We start from the raw sequence: 22529 nt of genomic DNA, 5'->3' as shown, positions 1-22529 counted from the left end.
CCATGCTGTTTGGGTTTTACCATACATGTGTTCCTCTCACTATCAGTAGAACATTACTTGGTTTGTTGGTTGCATAATAACTTAGAAATCCTCCCTCTTGGCTTTGTTGTGTTGTTTTAATGTAAGTAGTTGTCATTTATTATTCCAACGCAAAGCTGGGTAATGGGGTGACCCCAGCTAGATTTGATCGTGAAGCCAGTTAGGGCTGTCAGTGATATTAACATAGTGTTGATGCCCTGTTCATTAATGCTTACATCTGCGTCTTAATAATTCACACCACGAGACAATGTTGTAATGTGAGAGGAAATTTACTCCACACCCCTTTACCCATCAGGGACCAGGTCACCAGAGTCCTGCACTGACATTCACAACAAACCTCCCCTGATATAATATTGCACCCACACAGGTACTGACACTAGACCAGGTCTAGAGAAAGGAGAGTAAGCAGGTTTCCACAGCAAACCAACCACCTCATCCAACCCATGTCTCTAGACATCCGTCAGCACAGCTTTGGGGAGGCAAATTGGGAATCATTGGGAGAGCAGACGAGAACTAAGGAGAGCCATAGTGACAGATCAGCAGCTACAGCCAATCTGACAGTCTCATCTTTATCCTGCTGGCTGCTGTTCACACAGACCTGCCAAGGACCTGGTGGACTATGGAGAGGATGGAGGGAAGGGGGAGTGGTGACGACATGCTGAGGGCTGAGCTGGAGGAGCCAGGCCGGGACTTGGGCCTGGGGCTAGAGTTGGAAGACTGTCCCTGGGAGGAAGTGGATGTTCCCCAGACAGAGGAGGGCTGCACTCCACTCATCACAGCCTGCCAGAGGGGTATGACTGAGGTAAATTCAAGTTTTAGGGAGGAGATTGACTTGGTTGGGTGGGTCCTTTGTAGCTTGCTGCATTCACAGAATGAGACTCCCTAATGAGGTGAGTGTAGCTGGACAGATAAGACGTAGTCTTTGTTCTCATTGTTGAGTGACTGATGCTAGTGATTATTGAAAAAGGCATAACAGTATGAATTAAGCAGGTCATATTTTGTCATTCTTTGTGTTTTTTAATGTAAGTTCATAAATGCTATATAAACATTATAAATCACACACATGGCTATAAATAGTAAATGATTGAATCAAGCATCAATAATAAATAATTATTCCTTGTCATTAATGTGATTTAGCGCGGTAGTTTCTCACATGAACTTGTCCATTACGATCTCCTGTTGATATGACAGGGCTGTTTATTATTGGACACGAGGAGTTATCTATTTAGTTGTATTTTTCCTCACAATAACAATACCATGAAGAGATCCATGTCATGGCTCCCAGGAGTGGAACAACTGATGACCTCAGTGTTATGCAAGATCCAAATAAGCTGGTGACTTACTGGTAGTGTTGATGACGAGGGATGCCATAGGGATCTCCCTACACCTGTCCCCCAGGTGGACAAACCCAGCACAGAGAAACCTGTTGTTGGTACATTAGGGAAGATATGGAAAATGACAATTACAGAACAACAATGATTCATTAATTCCTTTGCTTGACCTAAAATCAAATTTCAATGAACCAACCAAGACAACAATACAAAGCTACACGGAATCGACCTCCGTGATGACATGCATCTCTCTGTTGTCAGGTTGTGCACTTCCTCTTGAGAAAGGGAGCTGATGTCACGCTGTGCAACCGCAGCAACCAGACTGCGTTACACGTGAGTCCTCCTGCCCTGCAGAGGGAGCTGCTCTGGTCCATGTCCAGGCCTCTGCCCCACCACACCCAGCTCCTCCAGGCTGCCTGGCAGGGAGAGCTCCACTCACTGCAGCACCTGCTGGTAGGACTGGTAGATTGTGTGTGTGTGTGTGTCTACCCAATGTTTACTTTGCATGCTGGCTCCAGATTTGTAGACTGTCGACATTTTGAATGAGGTCTGGCTCGGCTGTAGTCACACTGGAACATTGGTGTGTGTTTCAGGCTCAGAGTGATCTTGTGGATGCAAACTGTCAGAACAGGGACGGTCTGAATCCACTGATGCTGGCGATCCGTGATATCGACATGTTCGAAGAGCTCGGCTCCCTGTTGCCATGGGAATACAGGCCCGTAGAAGTTGTGAGGGAGCTGTTAGCGGCATCAGTGTAAGATACACAGCTTCATAGAATGACTCTAACCTCCAGTCCAGCCAACAGTTACCTCACGCATTGTGTTAGATTACATTTAGTCATTTAGCAGACAATCTTATCCAGAGCGACTTACAGTAAGTCTAAGGACATTCCCCCCGAGGCAAGTAGGGTGAAGTGCCTTGCCCAAGGACACAACTTCATTATGCACCTCCAAGAATCGAACCGGCAACCTTCTGAGTCATAGCCCGATTCCCTACCCGCTCAGTCATCTGACTTCCTCCATTTGGCATGCAGTGTAATCAACACCATCAACGAATTATAATATTCTTTAAGAGACCCTAAATATATCTCAAGTGCACCATGGTCCACTGTTGTTCTGACTGTATTGTGGTAGTGTATTGGTCTCATCCCTGTTCCTTGTCTCCTCCCATTCCAGTGACGTGAAGGTGTGTGACCTACAGGCATGCTCTGCTTTGCACTACGTCTCTCACATCAGTAGTCCCATGAAGGAGGAACTCCTCCACATGCTGTTCCAGGCCCTCACACCAACTGGTAAATACCACACCGAGCCATGGAATCCTATGCAGTGGATTGACATCATATACATACCATTGTGTAATATTATGAGTTAATAATATTATAATAAGAGGCTTTTATAAGAAGCCTATACACTTTACATCTAGTTATTAGCATATTCTGTTTAGTGGTACCATATTTCACATTGTGCAACAGGCCTTCATGTTCATTTGATCCTACCCAGAAAAAGACACAGCTTCTCTAGTTACCTATTAGAACGGAACGGTCACTCATTCTAAACCCTGGCTGCTGATGTGCTGACTGTGTATGTGTGTGTGTGTGTGTGTGTGTGTGTGTGTGTGTGTGTGTGTGTGTGTATATGTGTGTGCGCAGTATATAGGAGCACATCAGCTTTCCTCAAAACCAACTCCCATTTAGGAAACCCTCTAGGATTCCAGGGAGAGAGGGTGGTTTGTAGTTAAATGCGTGTGTGTGTGTGTGTGAGAGGAGGCCTTGTGGGCTCCTTGTTGCCCTCAAACTCCCCCCTTAACTCCATATCTCTGTCTCATTCTGCTGGGTAAACACACAGCGGCCACGCCCCTGGACCTGCAGAGCTTCCCCCCTGAGGAGCCGTGGGCTCTGGGCCAACCCCCGAACCCCTCTCTCTCACGCAGCCTTCTCCTCCAGTCCTCAGCAGAGGTAAGTGGACCGTCGCCGTTATATATCAGCTTTTCTGGGTACAATTATGCCATTGAAAATGTTACCGTTTTAGACTGGTTAGACGTTGTACTATTTAGTTCATATTTACTGTCTGTGCTGTGTTCTTTTTTTAGTGTTACTATTTATGAATGTGTGAGGTCAGGTCTGTCTGTTGAAAGAAGTATTTCCTACACAAGATCACTAAATAGGCTTGGTGGTCGGGCGTCAATAGTGCCTGCACACCCACACAGGCATTATCACACCCTTAAATCACTAATCTATCCAAATGGCTGGATGCCATAGTGGCCACACTTGACTTAATCTCTGGGACCCAGAGGCCCCAGGTGGGAGTGCTAGATTGGGGTGATTGGCGCAGGCAGGGGTGTTCTATGTGGCTGAGCCTTAGCTACATCCTAATGGGATGAGTGAATGCCTCGCAGGTGAGAAGCAGAGAGGGCAGCTGCTCACTGGCTAATGACCGAGCCCACTGATTGCATGGAAGACAGCCAGATGGTTAATACAAACTAGGGCCATATAAACACACAACAATTTGGGAGACAATGTGCTGATGAACTGAAGGGCGTAGTTTCAATTTCCTTTAGGGTAGTGTGAGTTAATCAGTGGCTGGAGCCATTCACTGTGTCCTCCCTTATGGATAATGTTTAGTCACATGGAAATCAACACAGCCACTTTGATAATATCAAGACCGACTTTTTATGTCAGCTGTTTCAACATGGTTGAGTAAATCAACATATTGTAGGCAATGTCAATGTAAAGAGTGCATACTTATGTCACAACAATCTTAATTTTGTGTCTCGCAGGATGACCCGGAATATTTGGATCCGGTTCTGTTATCAGAACACCATAAACCCAACAATCAAGGTGAGATATACTTTCTACAAGCTTTGACAGTTGGGTACTAATTGATAAGGGAGAAAAAAGTTTAGATGACCACTCCATTTGGTGTTTGAACTCCCAATAATACTTGTCTGGGTTTATAGACTAATACGCAGTTTATGGGCCGAAATATGGTTCTTCAGGACATTCCCTTTATTTCCACCCCTCCCTCACACTCTTAGCCACTCCCACCTTGGGACAGTGACAATGGCCAGCCTGTCCCTGTCCTCAGATGATTGGGCAAGCCCTCTGGGCTCTAATGCACCCTCTCTTATCAGAGGGAGGCACATATAACTGCCCCCAGCTGAGAAAGCTGCCTGCCCCTGTCTGATGCACCGCAGCCCTGCACAGAGAGAGAGGCGAGAGGTGGATACGATACACACACTTTGTCTCTGTGTCATATAAGCTGGGTATACTAAGATGAGGGTGGACTGGACAGACTGGCTCAGGAACAGGTAACAGCTATTGTTTTCTGTTGTGGTTTGAGAATCATGTACCAACTGTTTTGTTTGACCTCAACGCCTTGGAAGACCAGTACTGACATTGTCATGGGACTGCCTTGAATTTTATCAACGTGTGGTGTTTAAGAATTTGTTTTTTAAAGGTGAATGTCTTCAATTTAACTTTGTTCAGCTTTCCATCCTGTGCAGTATGGAATGTTATATGTTTTGTCTGCTCTTATCAGACTCTGTGAGGAAGACATTAACATTGTTTAATGGTGAACAACTGTACCAAAAGTGAAAAGGAACACTGATCCTTGACCCTAAGAGGAAACTTCTGTGAAACACTGATGATGTGTGAGAACCAGACTACTATACTATACGTGTGTGCGTGTGGATGTGTGTGTGTGTGCACAATGTAGATAAGGGAATCCCACTCTGTTTCCGGGGCGCCATGGAAACCCTGAGAGACCTGAGGCAAGCCGACCAGGATGTGGGGAAGGGGAGCAGGTGAGCGTACGGACAAACCGACAGACACACACACACAAGCAAACATACACACACACATTCCTTGTACTTTAGGACAACTGTAAAGGAACCCTTCAATACAGCAAACCAGGGGATATATTGACAGGAGCAGAAACACAAACACCGCCATCTGTTCACACAAACACACACTTGAGTACAAACAAAACTATTCATACTTCCATCCCCGCCCCCTTCAACACCTTCCTCCCACTTTTACACCAAAACAGAGAGTGACAGATCCAGTTACACAGATAGGCCAGAAGTTGGCCTGTCACTGTGTCTCAAGGGCATGCTGTTCTACAGTGTAGGGGAAGGGGAAGGGGGGCAGAAATAGAGGAGAGAGTCTGTGAAACAGACCATTGTTTGTGGAGCTCTGTAGTGAAAGAAGTCCAAGTCATCTGCTGGAGAGAAAAAAAAACTTTGAAAAGATCTCTCACTTTGCAGCATCAACTTTCAGAGCCACCGTCCCCCTGCTGTGGCCAGAGAAAGAGAGAGATCCATGACAGAAAGACACAGGAAAGAAATGTAGAGAAAACCACCACATAATGGATAACACCTGACATTTGTTTGTCCGGAATTTGTTTGTTCACATTTATCAAATCATCTTCTTCTCCTCCTTCAGCCAAAGTGGTTCCTTACCCGGCTTGTGGACGGACAGAAGCCGCCATTTGGACAGATTGGCTACATTGGACCCCTCTCTGGCTTCCCCTGGCCCGTTGAGAACCACAGGAACAGCCTGCCTTCTTGTGCCTCCCAAACCCAGGGGCAGGAGTGAGTCTGTGGCAGTCCACAGCCTGGCTGCTCCTCAGCCCAGCCAGCTCAGCAAATCTGCCCCCAGCCTCATGGAGCCTCTCATGGACCCAAACTCACTGCTCCAGGCCCGCGCACACATCCAGACACGTAAGCATAGACCTCAATGTGCCGGAATTTTCTGTCAAGTGATCAATGTACAGTATGTAAAGCCTGCTCATTCATTCATTTTTTTCCTAAATTGCAGGTCTTGTTGGGTGTAGTGAAACAGAGAGAAGTTTTCAAGGTCGAAAGGTAGGTTACCAAATAAATATTTTCAGCAAAATATGAAATGGCTTTAGTTTTGACGTGGCAACACAGTTTTTTTCTCTAATCATTTGTTTCTGTCCATCCAGGGCTCCTTGCCTTCCCTGCACCCAACATGCCCCATGCCAAGAACCCCTAAGCACCTGGCCCCTCTGGAGGGGAGGCAGGGAGACCGAGCAGCCCTACCCAGGCTCAGGCACCCCCCTCCCCTGAAGCCTATCAGCCTGACCCTTTTGAGCTCCAGGGCCAGACTGAGGAGGGACAGGCTCTCCTGGGCAGGTGTCCGGGGACCTCCGGCCACCAGGGGGGGTAGCGAGGAGAGCAGCTCAAGCAGCACCAGCTGCCACAGCTCCATTGACCTGGAGGAGGAGGAGGAGGAGGATATAGACGATAAGGACGAGTCCCCATTGGGACAGTCAGGACAGAATATCAACAACAGAATGCACTTGCAGAGAAACAAAGTTCACAGTCAGACTAGAGGGCCATTGGCGATTCAGCGGGGCACCACTGAACACATCTATCCCATAGAGCAAGTCAAATGTCCCTCTGTAGAGAGACAGACAGTACAAACCAGTACATCTGTGAATGAGATAAGGCCCAGTCATTCTTCAGACCTGGAGGCACACAACGATGCAAAGGATCAACCAGGAGTTATGGTGCCGGAACTGATAAAGAAGACTTTCCAGATTATGTCAAGAGAACCGACATCAGATCAGTCACCAGTCATAACATTCCAAGCACTTGAAACACAGGGATGCAGAGAAGTCCAGATCCAGGAGGACAATTGCAAGGTCAGCACAGCGGACGCCAAGCATCCCTGTCTTCCTGCTACGGTGAACATCACTCTGACAGAGAAGAAGATGAAGCTCGTCAAGCCCGTCAAGATCAAAGAAAGAAGAGGCAGCGCTAGTTCGCAAACGAACCAGTCTTTTAACGTACTAGCCCGCAAAGACCATGCAAGAGGACGTGCCAATTCCAAAAGCAACCTGAGAACTTCCTCTGTTCCCTCGCTAATCAAAGCCAAGGTCAGACACACACCTGATCTTGTCGTTTGTGGGGAGTCAACAGAAAACCCAGTCAAGTCCAGATCCGGTTCTTCCATGGCTGGTCCGAAAATCTTGGACACTTCCAGCTCTCCGCGCAAGAGGGTCGTCGAGCCCCCAAGGCCTTGCGTCAAAAGATCAAATCTTGAGAAGAAGACGTTAAACAATAAAAAGGTGTCCGCTCAGAAGCAGGCAGCCCCAGGGGAGCCTAAGAGTGTCAGGCAGCCTAAGAAGCCAGGGTCCCTGGGGACCCCCAGAGCCAAGTCTGCGGTGGACCACATACCTTACAGTGACATGTTCAAGGAGATCCACAGTGGAGACGAGGGGCCGGCCATCTATGAGATGTTTGCAGGCCCCGTCTACGACAATCTCCGAGTGTCCAGCTCATGTGAAAGATGCAGAACAGTTCAGTCTGCCCCCCATAAGAAGACCCCAACACACAGAGCAAAGTACAAATACCCCAAGAAACCACTTGAGGCCAGCAGACGGAAGAAAAGCCCTGTAGAAAAGCTGATTTCTTGCAAAGGTAAACAGAGGGCCATGCTGCCCAGAGTGGAGCCTCCCACAACACCTGCTTCCCCTGAAGAAACTGGCATCGAGGTGGCTGTGTCTGCCCTGGACTGGCATATCCAGCCAGACAGGAACGAAATAGAACTGAGTGAGGAAGAGGATGATGTGAGGAATTCTCCAAACACAGCAGAGCTGCAGGTGGAAGACCATACATTGTCCGTTATCGAGGAAGTTCTGTCCAGCTTCAGCTCGAAGACGCTCACTCCAAACTGTATTCCAGGGGGGAAGACTACTTCCCCTCCGTCAGGAAAAAGCAGCCGCACAAACAGAAACAACAGTGAGGAGACATCAGACACGGATGACGAGGGTCTCTATGTCTGGGAATATATGAGAGGGAAGCTGACAGACAGTGACAACGATGATAACAGGAGGAGTGCAGGACACCTGGACAACCCTGTACCTATTCCCTCAGCCAGCCCGGTGCCGCCCAAGATCAACACATGGACCTCAGGCAGCTGTGACAGGACTATGTCCCCCGTGTTCCAGAAGTTTCTGGACGAAGCAGGGGAGGGGCCTCTGACAGACGAACTGCTGAGGTGCCTCGCAGAAGAGTTGATCTCATTGGATGAGAGGGACGCGTCAGAGAGCTACGATTCACATAGGAGAGAACTCAGAGATCACCCTGCTCACAGAGAGGAGAAATCATTAGTGGGGGTAATAGTAATACATGTATTATGTACTTTGTCTTGCTAAATCTCTGTATGACTGTACTGAATAGCCTAACCACACTTACTACAGTTAAAAGTATATTGTCTATTGACACTGGAACCTATACTTTTGGTAACAGTCGACCCTGTGTTTTCTACCAGGATGCCACATCACCTAAGGCAGTGCTCAGTGGGTCAGGAGAGGTAATGGATGATGCCATCACCTGGACGAAGGGGGAAGTGCTGGGAAGAGGAGCGTATGGGACGGTGAGTCTTGTTTGATAGAAAAGGTTATCTTCTCCCAGAGCTTAGGACATTGACACTACTGTAGGGAATGATGTGGACAGCTGGAAGTCAGGTGATGAATTACCCTGAAGAGGCCTTGAGTTTAGGCTGAGACACTATCTGAGTAACCTTTGACCTGTGTGTGGTCGTAGGTGTACTGCGGGCTGACCAGCCATGGGCAGCTGATCGCTGTGAAGCAGGTGACCCTGGATGTTGCCGACCCTGAAACAGCAGACAAGGAATACAAGCGCCTACAGGAGGAAGTGGATCTGCTCAAAACCCTGCGGCACCACAACATCGTGGGCTATCTGGGCACCTTGCTGAGGCGACACGTGGTCAGCATCTTCATGGAATACGTTCCCGGGGGTTCCATCGCCAGCATTCTCCACCGGTTCGGCCCGCTGCCTGAGCGGGTACTGGCTCTGTACACCCAGCAGATCCTGGAGGGCGTGTCCTTCCTTCACCTCAACCGAGTCATCCACCGGGACCTGAAGGGCAACAACGTCATGTTGATGCCCACGGGCGTGGTCAAGCTCATTGACTTTGGCTGCGCTCGGCGTCTCAGCCGCCTCAATCACACCGCAAGTCGCAGCGAGCTGCTCAAGTCCGTCCATGGCACCCCCTACTGGATGGCACCGGAGGTGATCAACGAGAGCGGCCATGGCAGGAAGTCAGACATCTGGAGCGTGGGCTGCACCGTGTTTGAGATGGCAACTGGGAAGCCCCCTCTGTCACACATGGACAAGATGGCCGCCCTCTTCTACATCGGGGCACGGAGGGGGCTGATGCCCTCCCTGCCTGATGGCTTCTCGAGGGAGGCCAGGGACTTCGTACAGGTGTGCCTGACCAGGTGTGTACAGACTTTCACCTGGGTCAATATGTGTTAAAGGCTATGCTTTGCTATGTTGTTAGGTTACCTACTGTTAACTATCAATCATATCATAAACTCATAAATAAATGGAGGATCACCCTTCTCAAACATGAGTCTCTCCCCTCTCTGCAGTGATCAGAACCTTAGACCTACTGCAGAACAACTACTGGACCACGCCTTCATCCCCAAGGAGAGAGGACTCAGCCTCAGATGAAGGGGCGTTCTGCCACTTATACATGAGGACAATGGACTCTTCTGGCCCTTGTTTAGCATACACGCTCCTCCTGTGGAACAGGTGCAGGGGGAACATGATGGTCTGGACAACGTGCACAGGTTAGGATCACTCACTCCAGATGCAGATATGGAAGGAAGTTCTCTGAGGATGTGTATCCTATTGGTAACATGTTCTTTATTATTGAAGTGCCATTCTGACTTACCTATCAACAATGAATGTAAATATGGACTTGAAAGTCTTGTGTAGTGTCACATTTAAAATATAGCAGTATGTTGCAGTCACAACATAGGTGGGTCTTCTATTCAACATAGCTTTCACAATCACTTCACGTACATGTTTATGGTAGCAGTGACACCAAAAACACACACGTCTATCATATATTTAAGGTAGTGAGAACCTTTTAAGATTTATTCGTAGAATTGAAATGAAACAAAAACAACTGGATGTCAAGATCTGCTCTTGCTCTTATTATGAAACCAGTCATCTTGACAACACGCGAGAGTTGACACACTACCAGCGGTGAAGGGGAACATGATGTGTTGGTCTTGGGTTACTGCACGCTGAAACAAAGGAGTAAAACAGTCTGGAACTGAACAGAGAGGCTACGTCGTGTCTACACTTGAGGACGACATCTTCCGCACAGTAGGAAATAAACGTGGAAAACTGCATAAGCGCCCCGGTATCAACAACACTGGTGGGGCTTTTATTGAACCCAGCGCCAGCCAGGCCTTCCACTGTGTTTCACCGGACATGGATGTACGGTCCTACTACGGCCCAACAGGACGGCACTGTTTAGCATCTAGGGGCTACAGCGCCAAGCCAACAACAAGTTTAAATGCACTTCACAGCAAAGGTTATGTAAACTTTGATAGATTATAGTCCTCTTCTCGTGTCTTTTTTACTTCTTTTTCTTGGGAGGCACAACCTTTGGCATCCAGCTTAAGGTCTTCTCGGAGGTCCGAAAAAAATAAAACTTAACTCGTACAAATTTGCATGGCCTCTGACCACACGCCAGGTGTGTTGGTTTGTAGGAGCCTTGACTTCCCTACGGGTGGGAATGGGGGGGGGGGCTCGGTAGAACACCTACCCCTGGCAGCCAAGCCAAGTACAGGCTCAAAGCACATCAGTGGAATGCTGCAGTCAGAATCACCTGATGATGCGGGACTTCCTACATCCTTACCATAGTCTTTTTTTTTTTCATATATAATATCTTGTTATAATTACAAGCAGCTCCAAACCTGAGTATTTATGGTATAGCTTTTTAAACATACAAAAATGTATGTACATTTATCTCCACTTTCTGTAAACAGTCAGCATTCTGCTTTATCCCTTTGATGATTGAAACATGCAGATCATACATACAGTATTGAGTATAAAACAAAAGGAGAGAGACTCATTCCAGAAAAGAAAAAAAACATGACTAAAAATATCCAGCCTTCATTAGCGTCCATGTTAGGACCACCGGTCACGACAGAATCAACCTCTCCTACCTTGCAGAGGTAACGCCCGTTTCGTCACCACAGTGTGTTAGTTGTGGAAATTGTGTTTACATGACCATTAAAACAATGGAAACAGAAACATAATAAAGAAAAGAGAAATTGCACCTTTCATGCTTTTTTTCAGTATTTATAATACTTTCCCCCCCCCCCCCTCCCACGGAGATTCAAACTAGGAAGGATGACGCCGTCCTCCGAACAGCCCACCCCCAGACCTATGAAGACTAGGGAGGACGCAGCAAGGGAAGCTAACGCTAACCATGACGGGCCACAGCAGCTCTCGCCAAAATGATCAGGAAGCATCAAATGTATCTCTTTACTCTCGAGCCGAGATGTCCTTTTAACACTTTTCATGTTTACGTTTTCCTGTCGCCGTTTCACCTCCCTTTCTCCTGCCTCGCTAAAAGGCTTCTATGAGTTCATTTCCTCGGGCACTTGACAGGGAGGTGGCGCGTGTGAGAACGTGTGAGTGTCTGTGTGGTCTGAATAGTACTAGTAGCAGTGCTGGCCGCTGGTTCCCTGAGCCTCAGGTTCTTGGCTCCCCCCCGGCCTCCTGTCCAGTTTCACTAGGGTGCTGAGAAGTCCGCAGCCCACCTGAGGTGTGACAGGAGGAGGGGGAGAGGGGGATGGGGGAGTGGGGAAGGGAGGGTTAGGCACACAGCTGTGAGAGAACACAGGACACTGCAGTACAGAGGAACTGGAAGGAGGAGGGTCAACTACCTGCTGAGCCCTTGGATCTCCGGCTCGATTTCGAGGAGTGGTGGTTGTGGCTTGCCTCAGTGTACTGCCTCTTGCGGGAGGAGGATGAGGAGGTGGGCCCAAGAGGCAGGCCCACCCCCTCGCTAGTGAGGCCCAGAGGGCTCCTGAGGAGGGCTGCTGCCCCCTGCCCTTCTGGGCCCCCGCGGCCGTTGCCGCTGTGGGCGTGTCCGTGCTTGTGGTGGCGGTGGGCATGGGAGTGAGCAATGTGTTCCCGATCCCGGTGCTTCTCCTTGCTTACCAGCGGGCTGGAATGTTTGCTCTTGGCCCCGCCCTCGTCTGAGGAACTGTGCCTATCAGACGACACTTTGATTTTCATCTTCAGCTCCTCCTTGCTGGAACCACCCTGGGACGGGACGGGGAGGCGGAGTTTCAGAGTGCCCGCCCCTTTCTCCCGACGGTCGCTGGGGGGTTTGTTGTGGCCTGGTGTGGCTAGCTTCATTTTCAGCGGGGAGGCAGTGCTGCTGCTGCCGCCGCCCCCCAAAGCCTGTTGGGAAAAGGGGTGGGGCTGCGAGTGTTTTCTGTGTTCTGATTGAGCAGAGGGTGTGTACCCCAAGTCCCTTCCCTCAGAGTCCATGCCCTGCTGTTCCTGCCGCCGTTTCTGACCGGCTGCCACCTCGGCCGCCTGCTGCTTCTCCCGGTACTTGTCCAGAGAAAGTTTCTGGGCAGGGACGGTTGGAGGAGGAGGGGGAGGAGGGGGATAGGCAGGCTGCTGCTGCTTCCCCCCTCCACCCCCACCCTTGTGTTCGTGTTTGACGGGGTTGAACTCTACCCCTTTGTCAGGTCTGTGTGGCGGGTGATGTAGGGAGCCTTGCAGAGACAGTGGAGCCCCCTGCTGAAGGCCGAGTGCGTCTTGTTTCAGAGGCGGGTAGACCCCCTCTGAGCCTCGGCTCTGTTCCTGGGGCCAGTCGCTGGGGGCGGTGAAGGTGTAGGAGCTGCCCTGCAGGCTGCCCATGGTGTCCAGGGAGAGGGGTCCTCCTGGCAGAGGGACAGGGAAGGCAGCAGCAGCTTTGGAGAAGGCCGGGTTGGAGACCCCCGGGAGGGAGTCGCCCAGGGAATGCTCATCCACCAGGGAGGGACCTGCAAAAGAGATGTCCAACGACTGTCCATCCCCCTTGGGCTTTTTGGCTGCTTGTGTGGCCTAGTGTGGAGGGAATCGAAAAGCACAAAAGTTGTGAGTGGGTTTAGTAGGTGGAGCTAGACCTGGGTAAACAGTGGTTTGCAAATGACGCAAAGAGCATTCGTGTACAGGGCAATTAAGGAAGCCTTTACCCTCCAGTTCCTTATCCTCTTCAATCTGCTCGGCGTTTTCTCCAGGATCTGCAGGAACTCGTGGGTCAGCTCTGAGGAGAGAGCCACGGTCAGGGTGGGTTTCCCCCTCAGCCAATGGACACGCGTCTCTGCTACGCTACTACGGCTCAGTGCCAAGCATCCGAGAAGCACTGATCTAATTCAACCAATCAGCTCACCATCCAGCAGCTCGAGCGTGACCGAGGTGTCCACGTACTCCCACCAGTGCTTGCCGTCCGTGGAGACGGGGATCTCCCAGTTGGACCACTTGCAGGCCAGGTGGATGCAGACGCAGGCGATGACGGTGGGCTTGTACTGCAGGCAGAAGGTGGTGAGGTGCAGGCTGGACATCGGGCAAACACAGGGGGGGCACACATGGGGAAGAGAAGGAGGGGGGGGGTTGGGAAGAGAGGGGGCAAACACTGTTAGTGCCCAGAACTTTTAGTTTCAGCACTACAGAACAGTACCTTAACTAATTAGATATGTTATGACAATATTTGGTTCAGTATGCTACATTTGGTTCCATATTCCACTATTTATATTTCATGTCAAGTTACTTTATTTCACAAGTAAATTAGGTTACTATGGGTGTTTGTTGATTGACATTTATGCTACATGACCCAAACATTCAGGTAAAATAGATTGGGGTTAAGCATATGATATTGAAGCCTTACAGAAAACAAATGGCTACCCTCCAAATGTTGACCACAATCAGCAAATGTCAATAGTGTAAGAATGCTACATAATATATCACCCCTAGCACACTAAACACATAAGCTCAGTCAACATTAAACATTCATATATACTTTTCTATGGGGATGAGCAAAGAATTGCCCTGTTTTTCAGCAGTAAAAGCAAGTCTTAAAAGATTAGTACATTTAAAAATACAGGTTATGGGCTGGCTGGTAACCTATTGACCTCATGCTACCACAAGTACAATGTCTGGAAGTCCCGTCTCCAACCAATGCAGAGAAGAGTAAATTCGTAAACATTGCAGATCGAAAAGCCCCAGAAGGAACTGGAATAATTGCTGCTGTATCTTCACACAGCCTGGTGCTGCATGTAACGTGTGAACGCTCCACAAGGCTGTGCCGAGCTCAACATGCCCCAGGTTTACTACAACACTGTGGTTTACTAGAATGCTATTCATCTCCGAAATAACACTGTTGGCACGTCAACAGGTTTGGAAAGTTAGTTCCAGACATTGTATTATCTAGGTTCACTGGGTTCTATAGGACCATACAAAGCTGATTTACGAGATGAAATATTCATCCTGACCCAATACATCCCGGCACTACAAAGAACCAACCCGTTAAGGACCTAATCAAATAAGAACAAGCTCAAGAAATTTTGAATATGAACAACCTGAACCAAGAACTTAAAGAAGAAAAGAAAACCAATTCAGTGTCAAGAGATGGAATAAACAATTGTTTGCCTCAAATAGGATTTTCAGACAGTACATGTAGGTCCTTAATGGGTTCGGAAAAGTAAGATGTCAACATAATTGCATATTTGGTTAAAATTACAACTACAAAAATGCATGTTTTACACTAGCTTAAATCGAAAATTTGTTGGCGAGAATAAAAAATAAAATAAAACACAATGAATTTGAAAAGAGAAAGGAGTCGCGGTACTTACCGGAAGAACTTCTATGTAATGTATACATCTTTGTAATCTTTAGCTGCTACTCAGGCTACCAAAGTGTCTCTTTTTTTAGACATATGCACTTTCGCAACCGAGCAAACGTGTGGGTTCAAGCACACCACTACACTTCACATTGTGCATTCAACCCCACTGTGCCAACATTGGTCCCTTGTACAATACACCGCACTGCGGCCGGGGCTGGCAACGCCACACTCCCCCGTCCCACCCCCCGGCAAAAGGGGGCACCTCGGGAGGGGGTAGGGGTCACGGTGGCCACCGGCACACGTAGGGGCCGTTGGACACTGAAAGGGTACCCTGCATTACAGGAAGCTATAGTGTGCAGTCACAGTGCAACAAAGGAGGGTCTGGATAACAACCTGTTGGTAGCCATGAAATAGGAAGTCTGTGCCAGATCCTTGCTTGCTGTGAGGGAGAGAAACACAAAAGAAAAATAGGTGTTACACTTTTGATGCATGGCACTGAGGTTTGCTAATGGAAGTTCACACAGGAGGTTGACCCTTTAAGTGCCAGTTTCCCAGACACAGAATAGGTTTACTGTTTACATTAAAATGGTTTTGAAAAGAGTATGCACTGCTCAGAACCAAAAAGGTGTTTTGATCACGATTTAAGAAATTTTGTAAATTGGAATTACATTTTAACAATGACATTAACGGTGCAGAAAATAACTTTCAATCAATCTAGGTTGGGCTCAATCTGTGTCTTGAAAACCACTCAAACCACTAGAAAAACATCATATTCAGTCAGACTGAATCAAAGGTCATCCATGTTACATAAGCATTAAGTCAGTAGTTTTCCCTCCTATCACCCACACCAGGTAGGATGTGGGAGAGAGAGGGCAAGAAAAGCAAAGAAGGAAGCCTCTACCTCGCACTAGCTGGGAACATTTCACCACATCTGTGTGTGGATGTTCAATAGTTATTTCAAAGCCTGTAACAAAATACATGACAGGTGAGTAGAACAAGTACAGCACACAGGTGACATGTCATTTATTCAAACATCAACCAGCCCACCTAACCCCCACTCACTCTTCACAGAAACAACAGGAGGGACTGCAGTAAGGGTGTAGGGACCAAATCAAGAGTGATGTTGGATATCATTTTGTTTTGAGCTCATGGGGTTGGTAAGGGGCCAGCCCTTGGATGTCATAATCTCGGATGCCGCGTTATAAAAAAAAAAACAAAAAAACACCACAGATGGTAACAGACTGAGGATCCAGTTGCCATAGAGACCAAGGATCTGAACATTACAGAAGTCTGTTTGGCAAGATTTCAGGAATGTACCAGAAAAAACATTAAGATTTTTAAGAAAGTTCAAATAAGAATCCTGGCAGAGAGCAATAGATTACCATCACAGGCATCTAACAGACTGGATGAATTAATATGAACTGCTGACTGAAAATAACGTTGACATGCTGCAAGTGGTACAGCTAACTGTCAATCATAAAACACCCTTATTGATTACATTCTTTCTCTCGCTCTCTCTCTCCACATCCACTCTGCTACTTACCCAGAGTCTGTAGCACTATGGTTTCAAGTATCACCAGCTCTTGGGCTTGCTGGAGGTATGCCTGAAGTTTGATAGACAATCATTACATGATGTCTGTAATGTGTCTTTTATTCTTACCCCTACTAATCAACTGCAAAGTAACCATGTAGCCTCTCTGGTCCATCAGGGCAAATAACATTTAGTCCAAGACAAAGATATCCGTCTTACAAAAAACACTGCTGTGCTATTGCCTACCTGGTCTCTCCAGCAGGAAGCTCAGTAGCAAGATTCCCAGACACAGACTAAGCTCAGTTGCTTTTGAACTTGGGCACTGGGTTGGTATGAAGATATTCTACAATAGTGCCAATTTGTACACCCAATGGAATTGACAGACTTTCAAAGAGAGAGGGCTTCATCGGGGTCTGGGGAACTTGCCCACGGTTTGTCTTTATCTATGCACACCACTTAAAGTACCTCAAAACCAACTGAACACATGCAACTGAAGTAAGAAAAGAAGTTAAGAGGAATTGTGACCAGACCTCGGTACCCAGTCCTACCCAGACTTACATTACTCTTTGTGTCTAGGGGGGCTTCTTGAGGGTTTAGACAGGCGTGTGCAACTTTAATGACATGCTCGAGTTTCCGAGGTTGTTCTTCAACCTTTGCAGCCAAAAATAAGGTGGTTGGAGAAATGATCTGTTATGAAGAGACAAACACCGCATGTCAAGCTTCTGTAAAGCTCTGAAAGGACTATGAAAAATTACAACTGTAAAATAGAATTGCCGTTATACTTACATTTCTGTGGAATTTGGTGAAAGAGTGGTTCATATAAAATCTATGCATGTAAACAATAGCTGTGTTAATTGTAAGTTGGGAGCTGGGAAATTAGTTAAGGAGAGTATTCAGAATCCATTGCAAAACATTTCATAACTATAACTTACTTAACTATAACTTACAGCATTAGAAGGTTTGAACGTTACACCAGCAATGTTGACGGCTTTAGCTAGCTTGCAAAATGACAGCCACCGCTTGACGCCACTTCTAACTGACAAGATACACCAGCTAGCTAGCTTTAAATAATGTTTAGTGACAGGCTGGTGAAGTCATATAAAACATATTTTATTCAAAGCTAAGATCAAGCACTATAAGACATTAACAACTTATCTAGAGCATTGGAAGCTAGCGACGCTAGTTTGTCGGCTCCTGCAGTCAGCTAGTTAGCTAGCCTTAGGCCATGCACACGGCAATGCGAGATAAACAGTATTGAGAAAGTTCATTGATGGCTTTTGAGCATTTGGATCATTCTAAATAACAGGCTAGCATCGTCAAATGTTCAGTGTTGATGGAAATGTATCGCAGCCAGCCACTTTGGTTGTTATTTCAAAATATCTAGCGAATTAGATAACCCCATAATGCACAGGCCCAAGACCCATGACTCCGACCCATGCATGCCACTACTACAAGCAGCTAGCTATATAACATTAGCAAGCTCGCACTAGATAGCCTAGCTGTGTGACGATGTTGTGCTAGTTTAAAAGGGATACACATTGAGTCTTTGGCCCATGTCTTGGATGAGATTTGCTGCCTGTTGACGATATGACAGCTCCCTGTCTGGTTCAACTCCACAACGCCGAGACGGCGTGGTTTCGAGCTGCTCCCGGGTGAAAAACCATTTAGACGAAGATCCCCGGCACGCCGCCATAGCTATCCAGAACACGTACAGGAGGACACCGAGGAGCGGATGCACGTAAACAGGGCACACAGGGTCTTCAAAGTTGCCAGGTTGTACTCTCACCAATCCCCTATCATAGTGATGTAAAACGCTTTGTGATACTGTGTACATTCACCAAGAACTACCCTCCTTGCTTTTAGAGTTTCTTAACGTTAAAATGTAATTTTACTAATGTGTAAGGCAATTGTACGAGACATACACTTGTATGTCAATACATACAGTATATCCCAGAAGGTTCCGTTCCAAAATGACCCAAACCATGAATATTGTAAAATTGCTCTCATGCTCCTTAATCACTTGACTGAGCCTGCTTTTGAAGTTGCTTTACATCAAAACATTATATTTCTCACGTGCTTTGTAGTCAAGACAAAATATGAACGTGCGGTGGTAATCTTTTAACCTGGCAACCCTAGTTCCGTTTGATTGCCCCTGTTCGCGGCATAGACTGTATTTTTAATCATTACCCTTAATTTGATCAACAATACCACAATCACACTCTTTTATCTGTGTCATTACACATGCAAATATTTTATTGATATTCATCATCTGGAATGTATATTTTACAAATCATTCAAACTGATCTCTTTTAATTCCCAAAAAGTCCAATGCATTGCCTGCAAGAAGTTTATCCTGCAAAGGAAACACAAGTGCATTTTATGGCAACCCAGCTCAACCATCAGAAGATAAAAGACAATGCTTACTATTAAATGATTACCTTTAAAGAAACATCAAACTCATCCATAGACTCAATTAGTGATCCTGGCTGCAGCTCACCAAGAGGAAAAGGATAGTCTGTTCCTAACATCACTTTATCCTTTGAGTTTAAATGAAAAGAAAAAGTCAAGTCACAGAAACAAACTCAAGGTTACAGATGCCTGATATTAATTTAGTTAAATTATTCATTTGGCAGCCATACTGTGTAGCTTAATCCCCAAAACGTAACTATATACATTATGGTATGAAATATGGATCAAAAGATTACAAGAGAAAATCTTGCTTACTTTTCCAATCACATCCATCAGAAGTTTAAGGGAGATGGGGTCATGCACTAAGGAATCTGTGTAGAAGGAGCCGAGGTATTTGCGGGGGCTGATTTTGTTGTCCACAGCACATAGATCAGGGCGCACCTGAAACCCATGTTCAATTCTGCCAACAGTGAACGCGAAAGAACCACCTTGGGATGTCATCAAACAAACAGACAGACAAACAAACCAAGTGAGACTTCACAATGCTATAGGAATGTCAAAAGAGAATAATTTCACTTAATGCATAAAGTGTTCAACATACCACCATGAGCAAAGCAGACTTTCAGTTTAGGGAACCTTTCAAAGATGCCTCCAAATATCATTGAGCAAATTGCCATTGTAGTCTCTGAAGGCATGCCTATAGTGAATTGTGAAGTGGAGAACATTCAAATACCCTACAATCTTACAATTACAATAATGTACAAGGTTATGAGTTTGTGCAGCATTCTCAAATAGAAGACCACGGTTTGAATCTTACCTAAGTTATTCAAAAGCATAATCAATTGCATTTCTTGTTATTCCTTACACTCACCTACAAGCCACGGAAGCCAATACTTGGCCATTCTCTCATCTACCTGCATATCCCATGGATGAATAAACAGGGAGCAGTTTAATTCCTCTGCCGCCTGTTTGGAAGAGAGACAGAGAAACAAATGCAATCTCTTTTTTTCTCTAAACACTGATTAAACAAAAAAGTCTGTCTGCCGTGAAACAGTATTCCCTTACAGCAAAGACAGGGTAAAGTTCAGGAGCATTGAGGTCCCAGGTGTTGACGTGAGAGCCAATCTGCACCCCAGGGAAGCCCAGCTCCTTCACACAGCGCTTCATCTCCAGGACTGCCAGGTCAGGTGCCTGCATCGGCAAGGTACCCAGGCCCACAAAACGGCGTGGATGCCTCCGGACTGTCTGTGCTAGGTCATCATTCAAGATGCCACACAGGTCTAGAGTATCATGTGGTTTGGCCTATAAAAGCCAGGATGGAAAACAACAATGTGTTGTGGGGATAGAGACATATATTAGGTGGTAGAGTGGGCACAAACTATTCATTTCTCTGAATGTCAAAGAATCCTTGCTCCATGATACACACGTACCCAGTAGTTGAACATGACTGGGACAGTAGACAGGGCTTGAACAGTCACTCCTAAATTACAGGGAAAAGGTCACATCCCACGTCTGCTGTGTTACATTTTCCAAGTCAAATCAAACTTCAAAATGTGACCAGCATTCTACCATGTTGATCCATGTCTCGTATGCGTGCTTCTGCATCCCAGCAGTTCTCCTGGATTACACGAAACAACTTCCCATCCTTCATCATTTGGGCCTCCCCCTGAGAGGGTATAAAGTTGTATGTACTACCACACAACATTTTCAGCCTGAGGAAACTAAAATCACTTTTGCAATTGGTGACATGATGGTTACAGAATGCTCAAAGTGTGATATTTCATAGGTTCAAATAATTTGTGAATGACTTCAGAATGTCAAAGATGCACGTCAGAGTGTGTGCTTAGAGTGTAGGCAAGCATATGTCCATCCATGCAGTTGCTGATGCCAATGGTTTCACTGCCCAGGCAGATGCCCAAGCCCATAGTGTTCTGGCTCGTTTGAAATAGCCTGTTCTGCTTATCAGTACACCACGCTGGTTTCTACAGCTGCTCGCACAGCAAGGCCCAGGCAGACCCTGCAGTCTATGCGACATGTTCATGCAGGCTTAAACATTCACACCCATAGAACACATCCGGATCACACACAAACACACACACACACACACACAACTCAGTAAAAGTATGGTATTCAGTTCTATATTGACCCAAGCCAAAAACAATGCTTTTGCGTTGCTTACTCACTTTCCACATGGGGGCGCCATAAGGCAGGACTGTCTCAATTAATTTGTCTGAACTATAGACCTGTGAAACCAGCAAGACACTCACCTTACAGTGATGATGAAGTTGAATGAACCCATCATATCCATACCTCTGAAACACACAGTGTGTTTGATAGATGAGATACTATGCACTATGTATATCTTGTCACTTACTGTAATTACAATTGAAAGTATCTGCTTGGTGTTATGTATGTAATTAAATCACAACAACAACAATCATGATCTTCATCTATTTATAAATGTTTGTAACATCTTCATGCTCTGTATGAATGGAGGTGGCCTACAATCTTACATACTTCAGGCTCAGCAGACAGTAGTGGTTGGGAACAGCATTTATTTTGAAACTTCCTATCTCAAACCTTCAGACTATGACTTAGACATTCGACTTGGTCGAATGGTGAAGGCTTTGTTAGGTGAGCTTGTCCACCATAGCCGTCTGTCTACACAATATGTCCCCTTCCACCGGAGCCACAGTGAACATGGGAAATGATTATCCAAGAGCAGGCCTTTAGACTAAGGGCCTGGCTCGAATCAATGAGGTCATTGCCAGCTATTGATTCTTGTTTAGCAAAGCATACAGTTGATTTATAGGGTGGTAAAAACCCTTTACACCACTTCCAAAGTAACTCACTGTACTAAATGTCAAATTAACTTGCCCTTATAGGAGGGTTGCATAGCCATTATACCATTAAACCTGAATTATTCCTTATATTGTCATCTCAGCACTTCAAATAAAATGCACTGAGGATTGCTATGAGGGTGCTGTCCGTCACCTGCAACTATGCGTAATGACGCAAACGAAGAATCAGGTAGGCCCACAGGTTAACCATTCTTTTAACCTACCTCTTTTAGATTAGGCCATTCCTTTGGCAAAATGTGATTATGAATATCAATCTTCATCCTGACCTGAATGAAAGATAGCCCTTTAAGAATTGTTTCCACACTAATCGTCCACTGTCAAAAATATTGTTTACGCACGCGAGTTGGTCTTTTTCTCCGCCCCACAGTTCTGCCCCCGGGAGCAAACCAATAGCAGCAGAAGAATGATATTGTGCACAAAGGGCAAAATACACCTTCTGAGTCACCTGCGGCGCCATTATAAAAACGTATCTTCCATGAATAACTCAGTCTAGTTTGTGTAAATGTGGCTTACACAACTGAAGACTAAAATATGATGATGTAGGCTACCCATTCTCCCTCCTTAATATACTCAGTAGCCCATTCTGAATCAGCATTATTCCGCCAGCAGTTTTAGTAACAATTCATATATGGTGCATTACACTGTCAAGAAACAAGCTTACA

At 46.4% G+C, this 22529-nt stretch overlaps 3 protein-coding genes across 4 annotated transcripts; 1 reads left to right on the top strand and 2 right to left on the bottom strand.

Moving 5' to 3' along the window:
• Positions 1-658: 658 nt before the first annotated feature.
• map3k19 (mitogen-activated protein kinase kinase kinase 19) lies at positions 659-10869 on the top strand. The gene is made up of 13 exons (XM_047047444.1): positions 659-841; positions 1632-1823; positions 1964-2124; positions 2546-2661; positions 3215-3324; positions 4146-4206; positions 5084-5171; positions 5812-6089; positions 6187-6233; positions 6335-8512; positions 8668-8772; positions 8943-9640; positions 9794-10869. Exons 1-13 carry the CDS (start codon positions 659-661, stop codon positions 9873-9875), a joined length of 4299 nt encoding a protein of 1432 aa, XP_046903400.1. The 3' UTR covers positions 9876-10869.
• On the bottom strand, positions 10273-18340 carry ccnt2a (cyclin T2a). Of its 2 annotated transcripts, XM_047046347.1 has the most exons (10): positions 18133-18340; positions 17384-17465; positions 17156-17284; positions 16610-16670; positions 15968-16030; positions 15460-15505; positions 13618-13781; positions 13421-13491; positions 12113-13289; positions 10273-11986 (listed from the first exon to the last, which is right to left on the bottom strand). In XM_047046347.1, exons 1-10 carry the CDS (start codon positions 18288-18290, stop codon positions 11919-11921), a joined length of 2019 nt encoding a protein of 672 aa, XP_046902303.1. In that variant the 5' UTR covers positions 18291-18340; the 3' UTR covers positions 10273-11918. The 2 variants fall into 2 exon arrangements, 1 of the variants encoding a protein (XP_046902303.1); XR_006958032.1 differs by lacking the exons at positions 10273-11986; positions 12113-13289; positions 13421-13491 and having other exon boundaries at positions 13697-13781; positions 15077-15505.
• Positions 18341-18839: 499 nt separating this feature from the next.
• acmsd (aminocarboxymuconate semialdehyde decarboxylase) lies at positions 18840-22248 on the bottom strand. Its single transcript, XM_047047271.1, has 10 exons — positions 22071-22248; positions 21274-21318; positions 20576-20672; positions 20437-20486; positions 20072-20308; positions 19878-19971; positions 19608-19703; positions 19322-19494; positions 19036-19134; positions 18840-18950 (listed from the first exon to the last, which is right to left on the bottom strand). The coding sequence occupies exons 1-10, from the start codon at positions 22125-22127 to the stop codon at positions 18888-18890; spliced, it is 1011 nt and encodes a 336-aa protein (XP_046903227.1). The 5' UTR covers positions 22128-22248; the 3' UTR covers positions 18840-18887.
• Between the last annotated feature and the right edge of the window lie 281 nt (positions 22249-22529).

This window comes from Hypomesus transpacificus, chromosome 23, assembly GCF_021917145.1.
Source record: "Hypomesus transpacificus isolate Combined female chromosome 23, fHypTra1, whole genome shotgun sequence".
Classification (NCBI taxonomy): domain Eukaryota; kingdom Metazoa; phylum Chordata; class Actinopteri; order Osmeriformes; family Osmeridae; genus Hypomesus; species Hypomesus transpacificus.
The sequence above is the reverse complement of the archived record's forward strand: the minus strand, read 5'-3'. Positions and strand labels throughout refer to the sequence as shown.

What these genes read in the sequence shown, in the direction of transcription:
- acmsd (XM_047047271.1), bottom strand. Translation starts at nt 22,127, where the DNA reads ATGAAGATTGATATTCATAATCACATTTTGCCAAAGGAATGGCCTAAT. An exon ending in ACGAGACATGGATCAACATG is followed by an intron (nt 20,487 to 20,575) that starts GTAGAATGCTGG and finishes CCTGTAATTTAG; the next exon opens with GAGTGACTGTTCAAGCCCTG. An exon ending in AGTTTGATGTTTCTTTAAAG is followed by an intron (nt 18,951 to 19,035) that starts GTAATCATTTAA and finishes TTTCCTTTGCAG; the next exon opens with GATAAACTTCTTGCAGGCAA.
- ccnt2a (XM_047046347.1), bottom strand. Translation starts at nt 18,290, where the DNA reads ATGGCGGCGTGCCGGGGATCTTCGTCTAAATGGTTTTTCACCCGGGAG. An exon ending in TCACCAAATTCCACAGAAAT is followed by an intron (nt 17,285 to 17,383) that starts GTAAGTATAACG and finishes TCTTCATAACAG; the next exon opens with ATCATTTCTCCAACCACCTT. An exon ending in AGAGGATAAGGAACTGGAGG is followed by an intron (nt 13,290 to 13,420) that starts GTAAAGGCTTCC and finishes CCTCCACACTAG; the next exon opens with GCCACACAAGCAGCCAAAAA.
- map3k19 (XM_047047444.1), top strand. Translation starts at nt 659, where the DNA reads ATGGAGAGGATGGAGGGAAGGGGGAGTGGTGACGACATGCTGAGGGCT. An exon ending in GAAGTTTTCAAGGTCGAAAG is followed by an intron (nt 6,234 to 6,334) that starts GTAGGTTACCAA and finishes CTGTCCATCCAG; the next exon opens with GGCTCCTTGCCTTCCCTGCA. An exon ending in AGGAGAAATCATTAGTGGGG is followed by an intron (nt 8,513 to 8,667) that starts GTAATAGTAATA and finishes GTTTTCTACCAG; the next exon opens with GATGCCACATCACCTAAGGC.